Below are 23,185 nucleotides of genomic sequence, written 5' to 3'. Positions count from 1 at the left end.
GGTCACAAGACCCGCTTCAATTCTCTGGGACATAAGTCCAGCTCTCCACATTGTCCTTATACCAGCTAACTCTCACACTTCACCCCATGCCCCCTCAGACATTCATGCTCTGGTGTCTCTCCAAGTATCCTCCACAGTCAAGTATCACCCAGTAATACTCAGGAGCGTGTAATAAGACTTTTTTTTTGAATGAAACTTGTAAGAAATCTAATAAAACCATCAAAGACACTGCACAGAAATAAAAAACCTTTAGCTTCACTGAGAAAAACTTAAATCCGCTTAGGTAGTCATTAATTTGTGAAAACAAACACATTTCTATTTGAAAACCACAAAGACAGATAATCTTATTGTAGCCTCTTAATTATCAATCAAACCATGTACTCAGTTCCCTGGAAACCATGTAAACAACCATCTGCTGAACTAAATGCTTTGTAGGCTTTTGAAATTCCGCCAAGCATTCATAACAGACTGAACTGGCAAAACAAATTTCTATAGCTCCTGACAGTAGAGCCCATTAAAACTGAAAGAAAAAAAAATCTAAGTTTAAGTAATTGGCTTTTTTTTCAAAGTAAAAGTCACTTGGGCATTTTAAAAAACTGTTCAAATCATGACAGGAGAGTTCCTAGACACTGTTCTACAGTTTTGAATGTATAGTAGCAGTTCTTCCAGTGGGAAAAGGTACTTTAATATACCTCAACACTTTCACAATGCTGATAGTCTACTTATTTTTCAGGAGGAAGCCTATGATTGATCACCGCAATAAAAATACATCAACTTTGTCATTACTATATACTGTATTATAATCAGCACTGTCAAAACATATTACACTTACTTGTCAGAATATTCTTGATTCTTCAGCAAGATCTCCCAAGTTGCCTGAAATATTTTTTTTTAAACCAAAGTTCACCAGATCCGACAAAAATACAGTAGGACATTAAATACAAATTTCCCCTAGGGCTTTCAATCGTGACCCTGATGTAACAGCATGCATATGTCAGATCCCACCCCCAACCTTTTCCCAACTTTATGGTCCTGCAGCTGCAATTGTGCCAATTCCCACACCCATTTTTCGGTCCCCTGGTTTTCTTAGGACTGGAAGATCAGCCAAGTATTTTCCCGCACCATCCTTAGCTCTTCATAAATCCCTTGTCCTTCCAAGGTCTGCATACATTTCCCATATCTGAGAGCACTGCTCCAACAGTAGATAATTTCTCTCCGTCATTGTCTCTATTTCACTGATACTCATTACCTTCCTTTTGAACTTCACTTTCTTGATTGTATGAAGCTGGCTGCTCTATGCACATCCTAAACAATAATTTCCCTTCCCTAGGAAATGAAATAAATATTCACCACAAGACTTGCCATTCTAATCTTTCACTGAATATGAAGTCTTTCTCCTAGTGTATTCAAGCTTTTAAAATGCAAGCGTGCCCACAGCTAATGACTTCCTGATTTATCCTTTCAGCTTTGGTCATGTTCGGCAAGATGCGCTGGTCCTTTACGGATGTTTCACCACAGTGAGAACCAATATGGTTATTCTTTGAAGAGTATCCCCCCAGGGAAAAAGCAAGCCAGGAACCCAAACAACTACTCAGATTTCTGAAATTAGTGACCATGCAAGGACCACAGATGCTATTGAGAGTATGGAAAACCTTGTAAAGTACAGTGGAACCAATCAAAAAGGTTTCTACCATAGGAATCTGCTGTGAGAGTGAATTGCTGTGAGGTTGTGAAGATTGATGTTTCCTTCTGCACTTTGACTGAGATTGTTTGTTTTTATTGGCTGTGTTTTACTGCTGTTTGTTCATATGTGTTTCTTGTTACAAAATAACAGTCCAGTTCACTCATGTACTGAGCAATGTAAAAATGTATTAAAGCACATTTTCCCCTCTTAATTTAGATTGTTCCTTCCCCCCACCCCCATCCTGAAGAGGTGATAAAAGTGATTATTCAATATTGGAAAATATCCTTTAAAATGTAATAGTGTTTAAGTTATATTTTTATACTTTTAAGTGGAATTCTCATACACTTTCATTCCTGTGGCTATACATTTAAAATGCATCTGTGTCTGGTTTGTGCTTTGTCAGCCACATGTTAGGCATTTTCTTTTTTATTTATTAGTGTCACAATCAGGTTTACATTAATACTACAATGAAGTTAATGTGAAAACTTCCTAGTCGCCACACTCCAGTGCCTGTTTGGGTACATTGAGGGAGAATTTAGCATGGCCAATGCCATGCTAAAGGAGCAAGTCTTTTGGACCATGAGAGAGAACCAGAACACCCGGAGGGGACACACACGAACAAGGGGAGAACATGCAAACTCTGCATAGACAGTGACCCAATCCAGGAATCGAACCCAGGATCCTAGTGCTGTGAGACAGCAGTGCTAACTGCTGTGCCACCGTACTGCCCCATCATGCCTGCCTGTCTTGTAGGAAGCCACCATTTAGTCCAAAGTGACTGAGTCAGCTTTAAGAACTATCCAATTAGCCTCAATCCCCTATTGTTTTTCTTGTAGCTCTGCAATGTCTTTGCTTTAAAGATATATTGACTTTAACATTGAATCTGCTACCACCATTCTTTCAGGCAGTGAATTCCAGATAAATAAATTACCATTCATTTGTTCTTCATTAGTTCAAATATCTTTAAACATAAGCAGTAAATGACAACCTAATAGGCATGGTTTCAGCTAGGACACAAGCTACCCAACCAATCAAAAAAATGGATAGTTAACCCAGATCCAATTAAATTAAAGCAGTTACTATTGGAAATAAGGTTTCTACCATAATAAAGACATTTTAAACCAATTCAGAATTTACAAGATCATTATTCAACCTACCTTAAACAACAACACTTTGATGGAAAACAATGTGAAAGTCATTCCTAATGCGGAGGCAAGGAGTCAAGGCTGGAACTTCATGCTCTGAAGCCTGCATTTAGCTAAAGAGACCAATTTGCACAGCAGTCTCCACTTTCCAGCACATATCTGTGTCTACAATCACTCGATATTTTTAAGATTGACGAACATATACAGAACATACCAGGACTTACTGTTTATAAGTCCTGTCCCACCAGTGGAAAATTCCTGAGAAGGTAAACTCACAAGGAAACCATTAATAGGGCCATAAAAGTTACCAAAGTTTGTTTTTGCATATAAAAGTAAACCATTAATTCTCATAACTTTAGTACTGAAAATATAGGGAACACATACAACAGATGTTTATTGGGTGCATGACAATTAAAACTTTAATACCAAATTTCAAAGTGGCGTTTTTGTAAGCTATATTTTAAATCGTCTCAGTGGCTGTCTCACTTTAAACTCAGAGCTCAAGAAACAAAAATTTCTCATTTAAATATGTAACAGCTCATGGAAGATTCATTCAAGAGTGATGCACCAATAAAAATCCTCAATTTAGAATGCTTTAATAAAAGGTTATAGTTACCTATACTCAGTATTGTTACAGAAATGTATGTTTAAAGTTTATTAGTGTTGTAGGCTTACATTAACACCGCCATGAAGTTGTTGTGAAAATCCCCTAATCACCACACTCCAGCACCTATTTGCGTACACTGAGGGTGAATTTAGCATGGCCAATGCACCTAACCAGCACATCTTTCAGTCTGTGGGAGGAAACGCAAGTACCCGGAGGAAGCCCAGACAGACGGGGAGAAATGCAGACTCTGCACAGACAGTGACCCAAGCCAGGAATCGAACTTGAGTCCCTAGCACTAAACGGCAGCGGTGCTAACCACTGGGCCACCCTATTATAAATATTTGCTGAAGAAGGAAAGCTGCAAAACAAAAAAGATTAAATATTTATCAATTGCCATAAAAAGTGCTTCATAAGCAGCTGTATAGTAGTTATATTTTCGGATAATAGATGGAGAATTAATTATGTATACTTGACATTTACCTTTTATTTCCATCAGCAGTTGTTAAGGAAATGTTCCTGAGCCAAGCTTTGAGGGTCAGGCTCAGCATCCCACACCATTCTGATATACCTCAGGTGGGGGTGACCTTTTCTGATTTTCTCCTAGTGGAAGTACTTGTCCTGTGCCAGCATTTCACCAGTCCATTGCTCCCCCCCCCCCAACCCCCTAGTAAGTGATACGATGGGGTTCTTGCTATGAGGAACCCCATTATAAGAACATAAGAAATAGGAGCAGGAGTAGGCCATCTAGCCCTTCGAGCCTGCCCCGCCATTCAATAAGATCATGGCTGATCTGTCGTGGCTCAGTTCCACATTCCCGCCCTCTCCCCATAACCCTTAATCCCCTCTCTTATCAAAAACCCATCTACCCACGTCTTAAAAATATTTAGCGAGGCAGTCTCCACCACTTCAACGGGCAGAGAATTCCAGAGATTCACCACCCTTTGAGTGAAGAAGTTCCTTCTCAACTCCGTTCTAAACCGCCCCCCCCCTTTATCTTGAGGCTGTGCCCCCTAGTCCTACTGTCCTTTCTGAGCGGGAAGAGTCTGTCCACATCTATCCTATCCATCCCATTCATCATCTTATACGTCTCAATGAGATCTCTCCTCATTCTTCTAAACTCTAACAAGTACCAGCCTGGTTTATTCAGCCTCTCCTCATAGCTCAACCCCCTCAACTCCGGTATCAGCCTAGTAAACCTCCTCTGCACTCCCTCCAAGGCCAAAATATCCTTGCGTAAGTACGGCGACCAAAACTGCACACAGTACTCCAGCTGCGGCCTCACCAATGCCCTATACAGCCGCAGCAAGACCTCCCTACTTTTATATTCAATCCCCCTCACTATGAAGGCCAGCATCCCATTCGCCTTCCTGACTACCTGCTGCACCTGCAGGCTGGGTTTTTGCGACTCATGCACAAGGACCCCGAGGTCCCTCTGCACCGTCGCCTGCTGCAGTTTTTCGCCACGTAAGTAATAATCCTTCCCACCATTATTCCTACCAAAGTGGTATAATCCATTTAAATATGAAAATGAATTTTTTTGGACTATGTCAAACAATATGGCGGAGGAAACAAAACTTAGCTTTCCCTACCTGAATTGTGACATCAAAAAAATTAGAAAATTCCACCTAGTGTATTTTTTGCAGAGTGACACTAATTAATTTTACATAAATTAATACCCATTCCGTAACATGTAAACTTTCTGAAATGATTTCAAGTGCTGCAGTACAGCCAGTAGTTTAGGCCTATACGCTTTGGAATTTAAAAGAATGGGAGGAGATCACATCGAGGTATGCAAGAGGATAAAAGGTATGGATAAAGTAGAGGTGCAGTGGATGCTTCTGCTGGTGGGACATCCGAAGGCGAGTGATCATTTTCTTAGGATAAGGGGAAACAAATTTAAAACAGAGTTGAGGAGAAACTACTCACAAAGGGTTGTGAATCTGTAGAATCCACTACCCCGAAGTGCGGTGGAAGCCGAGAGAGTGAGTAAATTTAAGGAGGAGTTAGACAGCTTTTTAATTGGTAATGGGTTGAGGGGTTATGGGGAGAAAGGCAGGAAAATGGGGATGAGGAGCATGTCAGCCATGATTGAACGGCAGAGTGGACCAGATGGGCTGAATGGCCTAATTCTGCTCCTATATTAATTTATGAACAATAATTGGTGAAATTGATCTGTTTCTGGTAATACGTGAACCCCAGAATGGGAAGGCTTGAGTTCTGACCTATGATTCCATGCAAGACATGTTTATTGCAGGATATTGAAATAACCATGAGAAAGGACTTGGCTCAAGAGCAGCCGCTGCTTTCCACGGTGAGTGGGCCCGAGTTTACATCAAGCTGCACCCGTTTTCAGGCACAAAAACTTGGTAAAGTCGGGCATGAGGCAAGTCGCATGATCCGCACCCACCTCCACGCCTGTTCCCTCTTTACCGACGGCCTAAAACAGCCACTGTCGGCACCATGCCCGAAATGCAAGCATTTAAATTGACTTAATGGGCTGTACGCCCAAACTTACCGGCACTTCCCCCTTTATCACCGTGTTCACCTGTCCAGATTCGGGCATGAAACAGACACGGTCCGCAAAGATCCAATTCGGGCGCTTCAGCTTCTGAGGAGGTGCGTTCAATGCTTCCGGCGGCTCTCTGACTCAGGAGGGGGTGAGGGGAGGAGGCGGGTCAGATGGCTGTCTAGTGGGGGGGGAGTGGGGGGAGGAGGGGTCAGATGGCTCTCTGGTGGGGGGGGACGGGTGGGTGGATCAGATGGTTCCCGGGGTGGGGGTGGTGGTCAGATGGCTCTTGGGGTGGGTGGGGGGATGGTCAGATGGCTCTCTGGTGGGGGCTGCAGGGGAGTCCGCTGCCACTCTGCATGCTAATCAGTGGGAGGAGGAAGGGGGGCGGGGGCAAGGAGCTGCGATCGGTCTGGGAACTGTTGGGGGGGGGGGGGGGAATAAGGGAGCCAATAATGTTGTGGGAGTGGGGTAATGTCTGGGGGGGGGGGGCATTATCGGGCCCGGAAGCAATGTCACAGGGGAGCATTTTTCTTTTTAATTGCCCATGCGCAGTTGAAAGCTCCTGCAGCATTTTGGGTGAGACAAGCCCTGCCCACGAGTTTCTGCAGCGCGATTCAGAATCGCTGATATTTTTTCTGGCAGAGTGTGTATGGGGGCGCCGGAGAACGGGTCTAAAAGTCGGACCTGAAACACTCCCAGATTCAGCACTTAGAATCAAAATGGTAAGATCGGGCCCAGTGTCTCCAAGTACTGATAGGTACATAAATACACAGAAATGAGAGCAGAATGGAAGATTTACTCATCATTTATTTCACAGCCTTGAGGCTCAAGTAGTCACAACATCAGAGTATTCAGTTTGGAATAGTACAAATGTACATGAATACAAAGGAAGAACTGGTATCAAAAAGGTAGAAAATGTGACTGCAGCTTAAGACTAAGGTGGTCTGTATGCTTGCTGGTATTTTTCAAACACCGTGATTCAATGCTGGAACATCTCTTGCACTAACTTGCATCACCTCAGATAACACAATGCACTCTCTCTCTCTTTAAAACGCTTACTCTCAAGCCCTCTGTTCTGAAACTTTCCCCAAGTTTACAGCAAGCCAAAATCACCGTGTGAAATATTTCTCAAGCTTACAGCAAAAACAAAAATGACTTAAGAAATTCTAAAGCGACAACAAACCAACTGGAGTATGAAACATACTTTGTGGTTACAAGCCAAAATCACTATACAAACTTCAAAATGACCTCATAATTTGCCTTTCTTGTTGTCACAGTACCATTCTCTGTTAATGTTGTGAGGTAATCATTGCCGTTAAGTAGTTGAATGCAATGGCTATGCTACAATGTGATTGAAGGTGATTGAGGCCACAGGAAAACCTATGCTTTGCCCATCTATATAAACGTCTCAATCTTCCCACCTATGATTATCTTTTTGCTGATGATCAGAGAAAAGGGATACTGTATGTACCTTAAATTCACAGCAGTTTAGCTAACAATTATGGCTAAATTACTCCAGTTCTTGGCAATTTGTCCTAAAGAATGTGTTTATTTTTCAATACACAAAACAGAAATTGCATCTTTTACCAACATGCACTAACTTCTATAACAGTTAAAATGTGCAAAGAACCCTTATTAAGTTATAAGGAAAAAAGTCTAAACCAGTGTCAGAGTGGACAGTGCTAATGGGTGGGCCATGCTAAGTGAAAACTGTGTGGCAATCGACTCCAAGCAAAAATACATCACGTAATTCACCCCGTTCTATAAGACAAACAAACACACACACATACACACGCACACACGCATACTTTGTTTCTTTTCTTAAACACCAGAGAAACCTGGTTTTCCTAACACTGATAACCTTGTACGTGAATAAACTGCTTGCATCAGCCACCAGCAACTCAAGCATCTCGTGCTGGTCAACCTAAACTTGTGATGTTAGAGCGGCCGCCAGGCGGATTGACAATACGATGTCCGGAACGGCGTGGGATGTTGTCATCGAACTGGGCACCTAATGCACAGACAACACAGTCATCAGTTAAAATAAATGTGACATTCCCTTAAAAGTGCTTGAAAGATACTGAAATCAGCAACTTTCTCAGAACTGTTTCTGCTTCACTGCTGTATCTTCCTCTTGAGTGCAGGGCAATGACACAATATTGTTTCTAAGGTCTTTAGAAAATAATGGAAGCAAATATTAGACATGGCCAGAATCCATGGGTGGCACGGTAGCACAGTGGTTAGCACTGCTGCTTCACGGCTCCAGGGACCTGGGTTCGATTCCTGGCTCGGGTCAGTGTGTGGAGTTTGCACATTCTCTTCGTGTCTGCGTGGGTTTCCTCCCACAGTCCAAAGATGTGCGGGTTAGGTAGATTGGCCATGCTAAAAATTGCCCCTTAGTGTCCTGGGATGCTGAGGTTAGAGGGATTAGCGGGTAAATGTGTAGGGATATGGGGATAGGGCCTGGGTGGGATTGTGGTCGGTGCAGACTCGATGGGCCGAAGGGCCTCTTTCTACACTGTAGGGTTCCAAGTTCTAATCCACCATGAAGTCATAAATAATGGGGTTAAACAAATCATTGTGGGCATTAACTCAAAAAGGGGTGACAATGAAATGGATGCTTGTTCTCAGCGCTGCTTAATCTTTTCCCTGACTGCAATGGAAAAGGGAAATCAGCCAGAAAGCAAAAAGGAAGGCTGGTTCAATATCGCCCATTCTATGCTCCTGCAGACTTGGCAAAATTAGAATGGCTAATATGTTATTCAAGCCTTCCTGAAGTCTTTCATAACAATTGTCTCTCCACGATGATTCTCTCAGTTAATTTTCCCAGTCTCTTTGGATTTCACTAGTATGCAATTTCCCGCTCACACTCACTAATGAGCTTCCCTACCTTTACCCATGTCTGTGCTCCAACCTGTACACAAGAATGCAAAGAAGGTGACCGAGACAATGCACACAAATTGGCTTGCTGCTATTTGGTCCAGATTAGCAGCACTGCTTAATCGTCCCCTCCAAGTCATGGCATGGTGGCACAATGATTAGCACTGCTGCCTCAAAGTGCCAGCTAACCAGGTTCAATTCCAGCCTCGGGTGGCTGTGCACATTCTCCCCATGTCTGCACAGGTTTTGTCCAAAGATGTGCACGTTAAGTGGATTGTCCATGTTAAATTGCCCCTCAGTGGGGATATATGGGTTAGGGGGATTATTGGGGTAAAATTCATGGGTCTGGACGAGACTCAGTGCAGACTCAATGGGCTGAGTGGCCTCCTTCTGCACTGTAGGGCTTCTATGATTCAAAGTCACTCACCAGCCTGACTTGGAAATGTATTGGCATTCCTGCACTGTCGCTGGGTCAAAATCCTGGAACTCCCTCCCTACGTACCTACCACACAGGGACTGAAGCAGTTCAAGAAGGAAGCTTATCATCATCACCTTCTCAAGAGTAATGGGCAGTAAATGCTGGCGTGGCCACATCCCATAAATGAAATTAAAATCAATCTGACAAGCCTTGCATCAAGACAGGAATGTTAGCCGATATACTCAGCCTTTCACTTTTCTGGGTCTTCCTAGCTGACTGGAGAGCTGGGTGATAACACGTTGAGATGTCTCTGCCAAATTAGCTTAACCACCATCACTCAATCTTCTCCCCGACAGCACATCCTTCATTCCTTAAACACGTGTACACGTACGGTTTGTTCCTTCGCTCATCTTCGATATCTCACCTGATAGGCTAAATCCAGATTGGTGCAGATTTCGCACCGGTGGGTGCTGTGGTTTCGTTGGAGATGTTTTGGTTGAAGGAGCCGGGGTGACGTATTTAGGAGTGACCGGAAGTTCATACACAGGGCCATCGTACATCCCTCGACTCACCCCGTGCAGTCCCATCGACTTGGAAGAGGTGATCGATGAAGAGATACATTCAACCAGAGAGAGACAGTAAAGGGTTAGTAACATATCTTACATTATCAAGTCTTTCGGTTGGTGAGCAATACTTTCACATTGTTTCTCATTATTAACACTTGGTTTGACTGCATGAAGAACATTTTCAAAACGTGCTAAGAATTTCTAAGTTAAATTAGGAATGTGAAGTTGTACCTCGAATGATTGAGAAGTAATATAAACTAGAGCAATGTTAAAGGAATGCAGGAATTCCATCAGGCAATTCCTTCTGCAAATAAATTTCAAACTAGAACTATTAATAATTTCTTAATTTAACAGCAGGTTACTGTAAAAGTGTGGTAAAATTCCTCAAACGTTTAAATGGATGATCAGCAATCTGCACTTGTTAGCTCTTGTAAACTGGACAAAACACTGCCATGAAAGTTTAAGAGTTTAAAAGTTCCTGCGCACTCTTTAAAGTTGTTTCATTTAGCTTGTATTCCTCCTAAAATGTATCACTTCAACATTTCAAACTTATCGGGGGCGATTTTCCAGCCTCGCCGTGCCTGGCACAGGTCACGCCAATCCCAGTTTCGCATCCGGCGCCAAACCCGTTTGCAATCGTCCCCCTCCCTTTCTACTGGTGCAAGACAGATTACACCCAGAAAGGGCGAGAGGCTGATTAGCATCTAAATAAGCTTAACCCGTTTGACTCTGGATTCTCCCAGCTCCCGGGATCTTCCGGCCATTGGGTGTGACATGAGCTCGGCGAGACTCATTACTGGTCTCCAACAGCAGAGACCAGGTCTGATATCCACGTCCCAGGGAGGGCTCAGAGGCTCTTAAAGTCTACGCGTGGTCACGGACATGGATGGGCAGTGTCCATCTGGCAGTGCCAACCTGGCACACTGGCAGTGCCAGTTGGGCACTGCCAGTGTGCAGTGTGCTAGGGGCAACCAAGGGAGGGGCCTGGCTGGAGATGAGATGATAAGAAACAAGTTATGAGCTGTGGCGGAGGGAAAGGAATTCAAAGAATCCCAGCCTTAGATTCTCCCATGCTGTGCTCAGTAAGGGTAATTTTGAACTTCGTACTTTCACTGAAGAACATCACCATCAGGCAGTGCAAATCTGAGTTCGGGGCAGCATGCGGCATATGATTTTCTCAATGAGTAACAGTGACGGTGAGCAAAGCCAAATCTAATTTACTGAGAGGAACCCTGAAACAGGGGTCAGCTATTCAGCTCCTTGAGCCTGTCCGCCATTCAGTTAGATAATGGCTGATCAGGTTTTAATTCCAAATCCCTGCCTTGCTTTTATAGCTCTTGAAATGCAAACTCCAACTGAACCAAGTGATCAACTGATCTAATTAAGATACCGAAGCAGCTTCTACATATGGAATATATAATTTACATCAATCTTGGTCACGTTGCAGTTGAAGTCATGAGATCGGTATCAGTCACCCTCAATGAAATTGCCCCCTCTCCATTCTCCTACACACATAAACACAGTTACTCACCTTGTTCCGAATCTTGATACGTTGATATATATATTCAGGGTACGGCTTACGAGGAATAAACCGGCCTGTTCCCTGATTGACGTACAGATTTCCATCTTCCAGGACAATATTCCCCTGACTGATGACCACTATCGGAGCACCACGGCATTCCATTCCCTCAAAGATATTATATTCCACAGCCTATGTGGATGTAAATCACCAACAGCGTCATAATTAGAATGATGTTCAACTCACAATTTCTTTTCTTTAAACAAATTACAGAGATGATAGCCATTTTGTACTGCGTTAGATGTGCAAAGTATACTGACAAAGATTCAGTTTCAAGCTTTGGTAAAGAATAAGGCAAAAAACAATGCAAAACACAATCAGGTGCAGATGAAGACATTCCTGATTGAAGTGAAGATTACATCAAACCTCTGTATTTTCATGTCCAGCGTAAATGATTGTAGGCACGATGGCACAGTGGTTAGCACTGCAGCCTCACAGTGGCAGGGACCCGGGTTCGATACCAATCTTGGATCGCTGTCTGAGCGGAGTTTCCATGTTCTCCCCGTGTCTGCGTGGGTTTCCTCCAGATGCTCTGGTTTCCTCCCACAGTCCAAAAATGTGCGGGTTAGGTTGATTGGCTGTGATAAAATCGACCCTAGTGTCAGGGGGATTAGCAAGGTAAATGTGAGAGGTTATGGGAATAGGATCTAGGTGGGATCGTGATGGGTACAGACTCGATGGGCCGAATGGCCTCCTTCTGTACTGTAGGGATTCTATGATTGAATAATGTGACTCCAACAACAAGAAAGGTTTATTAAACTAGAATAACTATTTACACACTGAGGGAGGAATATTCCCATCCCACCCGCCATGGGAACTGTAGCAGTCAGGATAGGACCATGCAAAGGCCTATTGACCTCAGGCAGGAACTTCTGGTGCTGGGGTGAACGCGGCCTTTAGAATCTGATAGAACATATGCACAGGTCTACTCTCTTTCCCTCCCTGGCTCCAACTGAGGTCCTCCCAATCCCAGGAATCAGGCTCTCACTCCCGACTGACCCAGCTTCCTGAACCTTCGCTCCGTCGGGTCAGGCCTGATGACGTGGCCCACACAGGATTATCACTTCAAGGGGCCACATTACCACATCTAGGAGATATAATTCCAAGGCATCATAATCCCTTCCCTTCTATTGTATGTCATTGACAACAGAGTCCTATTCAAGTATTCTGAAGGTCCAGAAGTTCATTTTCATAGAATCCCTACAAGGCAGAGAGAAGCCATTTGGCCTATTGAGTCTGCACCGATCACAATTCTTCTCAGACTCGATCTCCATAACCCCACTTATTTAACCTGCTAATCCCCCTGACACTACAGGGCAATTTAGTGTACCTAATCCACTGAACACACACATCTTTGTGCGAGGAAACCGGAGAACCCGGAGGAAACCCACGCAGACACAGGAAGAATGTGCGAACTCCACACAGGCAGTCATCCAAGCCGGGAGTCGAACCCGGATCCCTGGCGCTGAGAGGCAGCAGTACTAACCACTGTGCCACCCTGCCATCCCGACACTTGGCTCAATTTAATTGCCTGATAAATTCCAGTGCGGAGACTTGCCAGGTGACATTACAATGTGCACATTATAGAAATGTCGATTCAATTTAAATTCTTGTTAAGCACACTTCTTAGTAAGGGTTCATCAGAACTCATCTGTACAAAACCCTCATGTCTTGCTGCTGATAAATGAGAATTTGCGAATGCAATATTCCTGTTAAATCTTTCCAAGCCGTTTGAAACCAACTATCTCTAAAGCACACGCAGAAATGGACCAATAAATGATTTTTAATGCATTCCTTCGCACCCTCCCCAAGTCCATTAGAGTAAGAGTTTTCTCACCGAACGATGTGTTTTGGCAGAGATCGTTTTAACCGTGTCTGGGTCCCAGATGACGAGGTCAGCATCAGATCCGACAGCTATCCGACCTTTCCGTGGATACAGGTTAAAGATTTTGGCAGCGTTGGTGCTGGTGACGGCAACAAATTGATTCTCATCCATTTTACCTGTGGCCTTTCAACAACAATAGTTCAAATTTCAACTTACATGAATGCTGAGCAGGCACCAAGCACCCCAGATGCAACACAACTTTGTCAAAATTAGAATAAACACACAGGCTGACCAAGGAAAGATGTTCGAGTGAGATAATAATCAAACCAAATAGAACAATTAAAATAAACTTGTTATTAATGAACCCCCTTCCCTATCTACATCGTAGAGTCATAGTGGTTTATAGCATGGAAACAGGTCCTTCGGCCCAACTTGTCAATGCCGCCCTTTCTTCACCACTAAGCTAGTCCCAATCGCCCACGTTTGATCCCTATCCCTCTATACCCATCTTATCCATGTAACTGTCTAAATGCTTTTTAAAAGACAAAAATGTACTAGCCTCTACCACTACCTCTGGCAGCTTGTTCAATACCACATTCACACTTAACTGGCTAACCACAATTAAGAGTGATCTTAACTCAATGGGATACAGTCTTGAGGTGACGTTATTCTGATATCTTTCAGGGCAATTTATCTCAGATGTGTTCATCTGACAGCTTTGTGGGAATAATGAAATATAAAAATGGCAGAGACCATTGTACACTCTTCAGTCACTTTTCTTTTATTCATACATGGGCACTGCTGGCTGGGTTAGCATTTATCGCCCATCCTTAGTTGCCCTTGAACTGAGTGGCTTGCTAGGCCATTTCAGAGGGCAGTTGAGAATCAACCACATTGCTGTGGCTCTAGGGTCACATATAGACCAGACTAGATAAGGACTGCAGATTTCCTTCCCTAAAGGATATGAGAGAACATGATGGGTTTTTCCAACAATCCACAATGATCATCAGTAGATTCTTAATTCCAGATATTTTTTATTGAATTCAAATTCTACTATCTGCCATACAGGATTCAAATGTGGGTCCCCAGAACATTAGCTGAGATGTTGGGTTAAACGTCCAGGAGTAATACCACTAGGCCATCACTTCCCCAATATCAGCTGACAATGGTCCCATCATTGCAAGTGGGCATTTTATCAGACATTGCAAAGCTGAAAGATGAAGCACAGAGGGTCTGTTCCCTGGCAAAGCCGATCCTGCAATGGAGTGGAACTCATTCATTAATTTCCTCTTTCTCCCCTGAATGGAAATCCAACAGGTTTATTTGGAATCATGGGCTTTCGGAACGCTGCTCCTTCATTGGATGGATGGAATGGTAGGTTTCACAAACACGGCATATCAACTGTAAGATAATGATTGGAATGCGAATCTTCCAACCACTATCTTGCAATTTTATATATGCTGTGTTTGTGAAACCCATGTCTCCACTCATCTGATGAGGGAGCAGCGCTCCGAAAGCTCGTGATTCCAAATAAACCTGTTGGACTTTAACCTTGTGTTGTCAGACTTCTTACTGTGTCCACCCCAGTCCAACGCCAGCATCTCCACATCATGAAAGGAAATGGTAGCCCACTCCTAATTTCACACTAGAACTGTGTAACTTCTCACAAAAAGAATCTGTAGACTCATCATTTTTGCTTAAATGTACTAATCATATGACATGTCCATATCTCTCCTCGCCAATTCCCTCCCATCACATCCTCATTTATAGAGAATACAGGGAAAAGGCAGAGTCAGTCCTTGTCCAACCTATCTGGTTTTTGAGTTTATCACCCACGAGATGAAGACAAATGCTTACACCCCTGTGTTCCCTACTGCCTTCTGCACTTCACACTGAAATGCTCAACTTACCACAGCCTTCTCCCAGATAACACTCATTCTCTCCTCGATGCCGTTGGTGCCTTCAGGGATTAAGCAGAAGTTATCTTTGCCAATGGCTTTCTGAGCAGTAGTGAATGTACTGTGGGCGCTTCCTGTCACCTGCAGATCTCCACTAGAGGGCGTCAAATCACATCAAATTAGTTGTTTCTTAAGCAGTTTGGTAGCAAATATCGCCTCTTTATTTAATTCACTCTCTAGAAGTTCCAGAGCAACAACATGTTTTTTTTCATAAACTATCACTACCATTTCTATTTTAGTTAAAATTCTCTAAAAGCTTATCAACGGTTTTCTCAATGTTAATCACTCTTAAGAACCATTAAGAATCAGCAAAATGGTTCAGAAATATACTGAGGAAATTGCTTAACAAATCATTTGTATCGATTAAAGGGACACTGTAATGAGACATATTATACTAATGCATTGAGACCCCCGTGGCTTTAATACGAGATGCAATTATCTTTTAAGTGCACTAATTAAACTGGCATTATCACTGTTAAGTAGTCTTACAGGTTAAAGGCCAGCAGTTTTATTTGGAATCAGTAGCTTTTGGAGCGCTGCTCCTTCATTAGGTGAGTGGGAGGGTCACTAACCCAGTAAAGGAGCAGTGCTCCGAAAGCTCGTGATTCCAAATAAACCTGTTGGACTTTAACTTGGTGTTGTGAGACTTCTTACTGCGCCCACCTCAGTCCAACACTGGCATTTCTACATCATGGTATTATCACTGCAATTGGTTTCTTTGACATTAATCTTATTATCGGCACACCTAATAGTAACTTGCTGTAAAAGTATAGCTTTCTTGTTACTGTATAACGTTTCCAAAGTTAAAGGAGAGTTGTCTCAATAGGTTCCCCGAGTACATGGGCAATTTATTAGACAAATGACTTTCTAATTGGCAGCGGTACAAAACCATACCAACCAGGAAGATCCCAGTGCTAAAGTAGCCCAAAAAGTGGTAGATGTGCTTTACTTGACTTCAGTAGCTCGGGAGTGGTGGGGAAGGGGGTAGGAGGATAAGAGTCAGCCAGAGTTCCAGCTCCAGACCGCTATCCAGACGTTCCCACTTGAAAGTATTCATGTACAGATGTCGAAGAGGATGGATGAGGATCAACGGTGTTGCCCCGTTTACCTACTCACACTCAACGTTGAGGCAGGTGCATGTACAATCGCCACCTTAACAAGGTACCAGGATGTTGTCCAGTGCTCAAGTGCCAAGTCACAGAGAGCGGAGGGGAAAAAAAAACAGCGAAGAATGTTGCTGCAATAATTTCCCCAGCTAAACTTCAAAGCTTCATCACGGAATATTTCAGAATTTAAACCAATACTTGCGAGTAAAATTACCAGCCCTCAACAAACCAAAGCGGCATCTAAATTCAGTGTTTTCGCTACACACGGCAAAAGAGAGAAATCAAAAGGAAATTGCTCTTTGAGGCCAAGTGCCTTGGGTTTGTCACGTACAAGGGTTAAACTGAGGTAACTCTCCTACCAGGCTAGTAGTGAGTTCAGGTGGTCGGGTGTTGTGGGGTCAGGACTCAGTGGTGGTGATGCCACAAAAGCCGCAGCCTTAGCCCAGTTTTTGCTCCAATAATGTGTTCCATCTGTCCCAAGGCTTGCAGTGATTGGCTCTCCAAAAACTACAGCTCCTGTTGATAAAGGAACATACAGAATCTGGCATTGGGCTCCTCCAAAACTATTTTCTGTCAAATGCCGTTCTCAGGTTTAATTCTTGTAAAAAGTAAAAGCCTTAAAAAAAAACTTTGCCTTAAAAATAATTCTTTACTTATTTCTGTCTATTTAACAATATTGGAAATACACAATATATGTCTGATTTCTTTTTTGAATCTCCTGTTCTGTAAATTAAAACCTCCCACCTGCTGAGATTCCTTGGACACAGACTCACACACATGCACGATGCACACACACACACACAAATGTATGATGTGCAACACATGTACACATACACACACATAACATGCACCACATGGGCACACACCCATATGCACCCACACACGAGCACATGCACACACACCCATGCAGACACATACATGCGCACATACACAATTATTCACACTCATCCACACACATGCATACGCACACACGTACAGACACATATGCACATGATGCATGCACAGGAGCGCACACATATGCTCATACCAACATGCACACAGTCTGTTCAACAATGTGACTTGACCATAAAGACCAGTATATGGGGAAGAACACAAGCACACAAGGGAGAAGGGAATGAGTGGTAAGTGCACGAATTGATCCTAAATATTAAAATTATAATAGGCCTGAATGATCCAAAGCTAAGAAGGATGATACTCAGCCACCATTCTCACACCTCAATTCCTAATCACCAGCTAATGGATCAATTACCAATTAGTGCATATGCAGATTCTGAGTAAGAGGCAGACTGGGTTCAGTTGTGTGGGCTCAGTGCTGTCATAAATACTGCTGACAATCATTGATTAGACACCCATAAAAGAAGAATGGCAACCTGGGCGACATCCCAAAGAGTTAAACCCCAGCACCTTCAGAAAGTTGGAAAATCCGTCTAGAATCAATTGTCCATCCACCACCCCACCCCTCTGTCCAATCTCCGTCCCCTAGGGAATATTGCGTTGTATGAAAATGTTGTCCTCCTGGTTTTGGGTTGAGGTTTCTTTCTATCTAATTAGAAATTGTTCTGCAGTCCTACATGCCTGACCGCGCTATACAAACCCTACAGTGAGAGAATATTAAAACGTATGCATGCTGATACAGAAAACACCAAAACTTATCCTATCCTCTCTATCTGCCTCAATCAACATAACAGAATCCCTATAGTGTAAAGGGAGGTCATTCGGCCCATCAAGCCTGCACCGAGAGCAATCCCACCCAAGCCCTATCCCCATAACCCCATGTAGTTACCCTAGCTAGTCCCCCTGATATTAAGGGGCAATTTAGCTTGGCCAATCAACCTCGCCCGCACATTTTTGGAGTGTAGAAGGAAACCCATGCAGACATGGGGAGAATGTGCAAACTCCACAGAGAGTGTGAATCAAGGCTGGAATCGAACCCGAGTCCCTGACACTGAGTCAGCAGTGCTAACCACTGCGCCACCATGCCATCCCAAATACAAACAGAACTGACAAACCATTGAATGGTCAGTATTCGACAGATGTGGAGTAGCACCATCTGCTAATAAGGATAGGGTCATTGCAAAAATAGGTCCACGTGTTTCTACTAACGTTAAGAATGTTTATATCTATTCTGGCTGAGCTTGTCTGAATATTCTCGGCTCCTGTATCATTTTCCTGATATTCCTAGAAAGCTAAGCCCGAATCTTCACCCAATCCGCAGGAACGGAGTGAACAGGGTGCTGTTTTCACATGAGGTAGTGCCACACAGGTTTTTCTGAAGACAGGATTTGGACGACATGCATCTTTTACCTTTTCTCCTGGCTTGAGCAATCACGTCTGCTGCACTCTTACTCATCACCTTGGTGATGTACAGGGGACAGTTGATCCGACTGGCGATAGTGATAGCACGATAAACAGCCTCAGCCTCCAGCTTTCAAAATAAAAGACACACACCAGGAATTGACAGGCAAATGTACAGCACAAATATTATTTAGAATCACAGAGATTTACATCATGGAAACAGGCCCTTCGGCCCAACTTGTCCATGCAACCCCTTTTTGTTAATGACTAAGCCAATCTCAATTGTCTGCATTTGGCCCATACCCCTCTGTACCCATCTTACCCATGTAACTGTCTAAATGCTTTTTAAAAGATCATTCCAAAGGTAAAACAAATTAATTATTACAAGCTAAGTTTAACCTAATATGCATTAACGTGTATCAGGCAACATTAAGTTCTGTCAACTTTGCTTTTGCTGTGGTGTAAAGCAGTTAAGTTTATTTATTAGTCACAAGTAGGCATACATTCACACTGCAATGAAGTTACTGTGAAAATCTCCAAGTCACCACACTCCAACATCTGTTCGGGTACACCGAGGGAGAATTTAGCATGGCCAATTCACCTAACTGCAGATTTTTGGACTGTTGGAGGAAACCCACACAGGTAAAGGGAGAATGTGCAAACTCCACACAGAGTGTCCCAAGCCGAGAATCAAATCCGGGTCCCTGGCACTAGGAGGCAGCAGTGCTAACCACTGTACCACCGTGCTGCCCCATTCAGCCTATTTGACATCAAATGTACTCAAAAAACATCAAGTGCTGCAGTAAAAATATCTTGATTGATAGACTGGATGATTTGGTGCCATGTACCATCACATGAATGCCCAAATTACATACTAGCTAACTCATTTTCCCAGTGCGAACTGTCACAAAATTGAAAGTTAAATAAAACAGAAATGTATAACTAAAACCCAAACTAAAGCCCCTAAAACCCAGGCAACTTGTGCCTATTTTTGTGCCCAGATTTTCTGCTCTGTCCTGATTCAGTTTTGTTATGTAGTTTGAAAAGGGACTTCTTTTTTTGAAGCACTCTTAACTTATAGCTGGAAGAATCTTAAATCAGAATACCAAGATTGAGAAGGACATCAGTAAAGGGAGATAGCCCCAATTAATGCAGCTAAGGTTTAAATATGGTCACCAAGGCACAATATGCTTGCATAACTGAAGGGGGTGGGAGGGGGTGCAGAGAGAGGGTGGCACAGTAGCACAGTAGTTAGCGCTGCTGCCTCACAGCGCCAGGGACCTGGGTTCGATTCCCAGCTTAGGACACTGTCCTAAGCATGTTCAACCCATGTCTGCGTGGGTTTCCTCCGGGTGCTCCTGTTTCCTCCCACAGTCCGAAAGATGTGCAGGTTACATGAATTGGCCGTGCTGAATTCTCCCTCAGTGTATCCAAACAGGTACAGGAGTGTGGCGGCTAGGGGATTTTCACAGTAACTTCATATCCGTGTTAATTTAAGCCTACTTGTGCCACTAATAAATAAACTACTTACTTTAAGCAACAGAAGATTGGACATTCTTGATGTGACACAATGGGCAGAATTTTATGTTGCTCGAATGGGCATGTGCCCACATGGGAATAGTGACAAAAAACATTAAGCGCGCATCCTGACATCATCGCGCACTCGTGAAAGTCGGAAGCATGCCAACCACCAATCAAGCAGGCAATTTAGCTCATTAAAGGGCCAACCGATCTCAGCTTTACATGACCGGTTCACCTTTATGTTTGACAGGCGGGCAAGTGGCAAAGCGCCCTTTGCATTTTTGCTGCCCAGGGGAGGATCAAACGTCAGGGCTGAAACAAAATTAAATAAGACATCTGGAGACTGAGCTTTGTGTTTGAATGTGCTGCCCAGTCACTCTTTGCAGTGTTTTTCCATTGCTATTTCTTTTTCACAAGTCTGCAGGTCCCTATGACAGTTCCACATCGGCTGTTCCCCTGACAGGGCAATTGAGGAGCACCAGCCTGCACCCTCCCTCCACTTGGCACCCACCTCCTTATAGCCCTGCCTGGCAGTGGTGAGGATTTCCTAACACCCATTTCACGCTGGCTGCTCATTGATTGCACGCTGGCTGGCCAATCATCAGATTCTGCAGCCAGAAGCATGCACCTGATGGCTAAAAATTTGAGGCCAATAGCATCCAGTTACAGGGTAGGCATCCAGGACCTACTTGCTTCAGGCAGAGGAATGCAACACAGCATCAGTTTACAGCCAACGTGCACGTAACAACCTGGAGTCAAGTTCATTCACAACATAATAGGTTGACGGAGCTAGGCCTCTTCTCCCTGGAGAGACGAAGGTTGAGAGGTGGCTCGATAGAGGTTTATAAAATGTTGAGAGGAATAGATAGGGTGGATTCTCGGAGGCTATTTCCCAGGGCTGAAATGGTCGCTACGAGAGGACACAGGTTTAAGGTGCTGGGAAGCAAGTACAGAGGAGATGTTAGGGGTAAGTTTTTCACTGAGGGTGGTGAGTGAGTGGAATCGGCTGCCGTCGGTGGTGGTAGAGGCGAACTCACTGGGGTCTTTTAAAAGACTTCTGGATGAGTATATGGGATCTAATGGCATTGGAAGTTACAGATAGTTCTATGGCTTGGTAGGTATAGATGTGATCGACGCAACTTGTGGGCTGAAGGGCCTGTTTGTGCTGTAGTGTTCTATATAAACCATCTTCTAGTGCAACTATGGCATAGCTAACGAGTATTGATATGTGTCAGTATACTGTGTTCTGCAAGTCACCGAGTGTCTTTAAGACAGCAATAGAAAGGTTCTTCATTAATAAGGAGATCAAGGGTTACAGGGAGAAGGTAGCAGAATGGGGATGGGAATCATATCAGCCATGATTGAATGGCAGACTTGATGGGCCGAATGGCCTAATTCTGTTCCTATATCTTGTACGCTCCTGATTACTGTGGTCAAATTAAGATGAGGAAATCCAACAATTTGATTGTGGACTACCTGCTGTGACGATCAGCTGTACAGGTCAGGGGTGTTTGAGATTAGGTGCCTTGATCTGCACTAAGCAGGAGCCAAGACAATGTCACAACAATCAATGGCACTATCCCAAGGCCAAGGGGGAAGGAATGAAAGTCATTCGGAATTCCCACTTCTTTTTATAACTATCTAGTGATCCACTGCTGCTATTGCAGAGGAGAGAGACAAACAAAACCAAATTGTGGTTAATTTCACCTAACTTTTCAAAACTCTGTTAGGAGCAGGAAGAGGCCATTTGGCTTTGCCTGTCGGTTCCACCATTCGGTGAGATCGTGGCTACTCTTTGACTTAACCCCACGTCGCCGTCTTTCTTTTTAACTGCCTTCTTACTGACCAGAATCATTGGACCGAAACATCAGCTCTTTTCTCTCCTTACAGATGCTGCCAGGCCCGCTGAGATTTTCCAGCATTTTCGCTTTTGATTTCTTCTTACTGCATTTGGTCAATCAAGATCTATCCATGCCAGGTTTAAAATTCACAACTGATGTAGCTGCCACGTTGTGACCAACTACTTTAATTCCCAAGATGTCAAAGCGGCACCAAAAGCATTTCATCGCATTTGCCTCGCTTCCAGTCTCCTGGTTAATGGCAACTGGTAGTTCTGATGGAGGAGAATGGTGATTAGCTAGCCTATCGCCTCGCAGCAGGGCATCAATGTGATGGTAAATAATGGGTTGCGCTGTAACAGCATAGCCAGCAACTATTCTTAATCTTTCCCTATACGTGCGTACATGCGTGTAAAAGGCAGACAAAAGGACAATGTTACCTCTTCAGGCCTGCTCAATACATGACCTTCAGGTCCTGTTACTCCCATTTTCAAAATCCTCTTTTGCTCCTGAAAATAAAGACATTCGTTACATTATTCCATTTGTTAAAGATTTTCAAGAAGCCACTCTGCTCAGTTAAATGTATTATTCCTATGAAAAACCCTAGTTCAAGTGTGCAGCTATGTTGTATGTGGAGGCCTTGCAGTACAGTGAAAGCGCCCCTACTGCTCCAGGTTTGCCAGGACTTGTTGGCCACGGAGGAAGTGTTCAACATATTTCAACGGGCTCAGCTCAGATGTCCTTCCAGCACTTGCCGCACTGGTCCCCAAAAGGTAAACAAAACAGTATGGGTGTGAAGGTACGGGCAAGAGAGAGGAAGAGTTATGTTGTATCATCCCGTCTTCAAGTTGGGCTTGCTTGTGTGATTTAGTATGGACAAAAAAAGCTAAGAAATTCATTAGATTTTAAATTAGTGATGCTGCGCCAAGGGTTGCAAATGGAAATATTCAACTTCAAAAGACTTAATGCTCTTGAAAATAGTTTGAATATGTGCATTGACAAGATATGAAAGGTGTAACTATTCTGAACTACCACCATAGTGGGTACATGAATGATTGTAGTTAAATGCAGAATGCTAAAGAATTGTGCACATTTTATTGTGCCTTACCTCTAAAACCCCCCTGAACAGAGTGGTTACAGGTTGGAGGAGTCATGAATCACCTTTTTATTCATTGTTAACCAAGCCTCACATATGTTCAATTTGTTACCAGGAAGGCACTGGTCTTCATGTAAGCTGGCATCATTTTTATAGAG

At 43.5% G+C, this 23,185-nt stretch overlaps 2 protein-coding genes across 3 annotated transcripts in view; one reads left to right on the top strand and one right to left on the bottom strand.

Moving 5' to 3' along the window:
* The window catches only part of evc (EvC ciliary complex subunit 1), a 46,601-nt gene extending 43,772 nt beyond the window's left edge, over window positions 1–2,829 (top strand). The window contains exon 21 of the mRNA XM_080194904.1: window positions 1,466–2,829. The gene's annotated coding sequence lies outside the window, so the exon portion shown is untranslated. The remainder of the gene's footprint in view (window positions 1–1,465) is intronic.
* A 3,905-nt stretch (window positions 2,830–6,734) lies between these two features.
* LOC145346996 (dihydropyrimidinase-related protein 1-like) overlaps window positions 6,735–23,185 on the bottom strand; it is a 63,198-nt gene continuing 46,747 nt past the window's right edge. For both annotated transcript variants that reach the window (XM_080194888.1, XM_080194896.1), the window contains exons 7-14: window positions 22,372–22,440; window positions 18,582–18,702; window positions 16,637–16,793; window positions 15,124–15,265; window positions 13,226–13,396; window positions 11,341–11,520; window positions 9,668–9,833; window positions 6,735–7,956 (exon numbers count right to left, since the gene is read on the bottom strand). In XM_080194888.1, coding sequence (XP_080051014.1) covers window positions 7,865–7,956; window positions 9,668–9,833; window positions 11,341–11,520; window positions 13,226–13,396; window positions 15,124–15,265; window positions 16,637–16,793; window positions 18,582–18,702; window positions 22,372–22,440 — 1,098 coding nt within the window. In that variant the 3' untranslated portion in view covers window positions 6,735–7,864. The remainder of the gene's footprint in view (window positions 7,957–9,667; window positions 9,834–11,340; window positions 11,521–13,225; window positions 13,397–15,123; window positions 15,266–16,636; window positions 16,794–18,581; window positions 18,703–22,371; window positions 22,441–23,185) is intronic.

The sequence above is a fragment of the Carcharhinus amblyrhynchos genome, chromosome 1, assembly GCF_965287045.1.
Source record: "Carcharhinus amblyrhynchos chromosome 1, sCarAmb.v2.hapA, whole genome shotgun sequence".
Classification (NCBI taxonomy): domain Eukaryota; kingdom Metazoa; phylum Chordata; class Chondrichthyes; order Carcharhiniformes; family Carcharhinidae; genus Carcharhinus; species Carcharhinus amblyrhynchos.
Note: the sequence above shows the minus strand (reverse complement) of the source record. Positions and strands in the feature narration are given on the sequence as shown.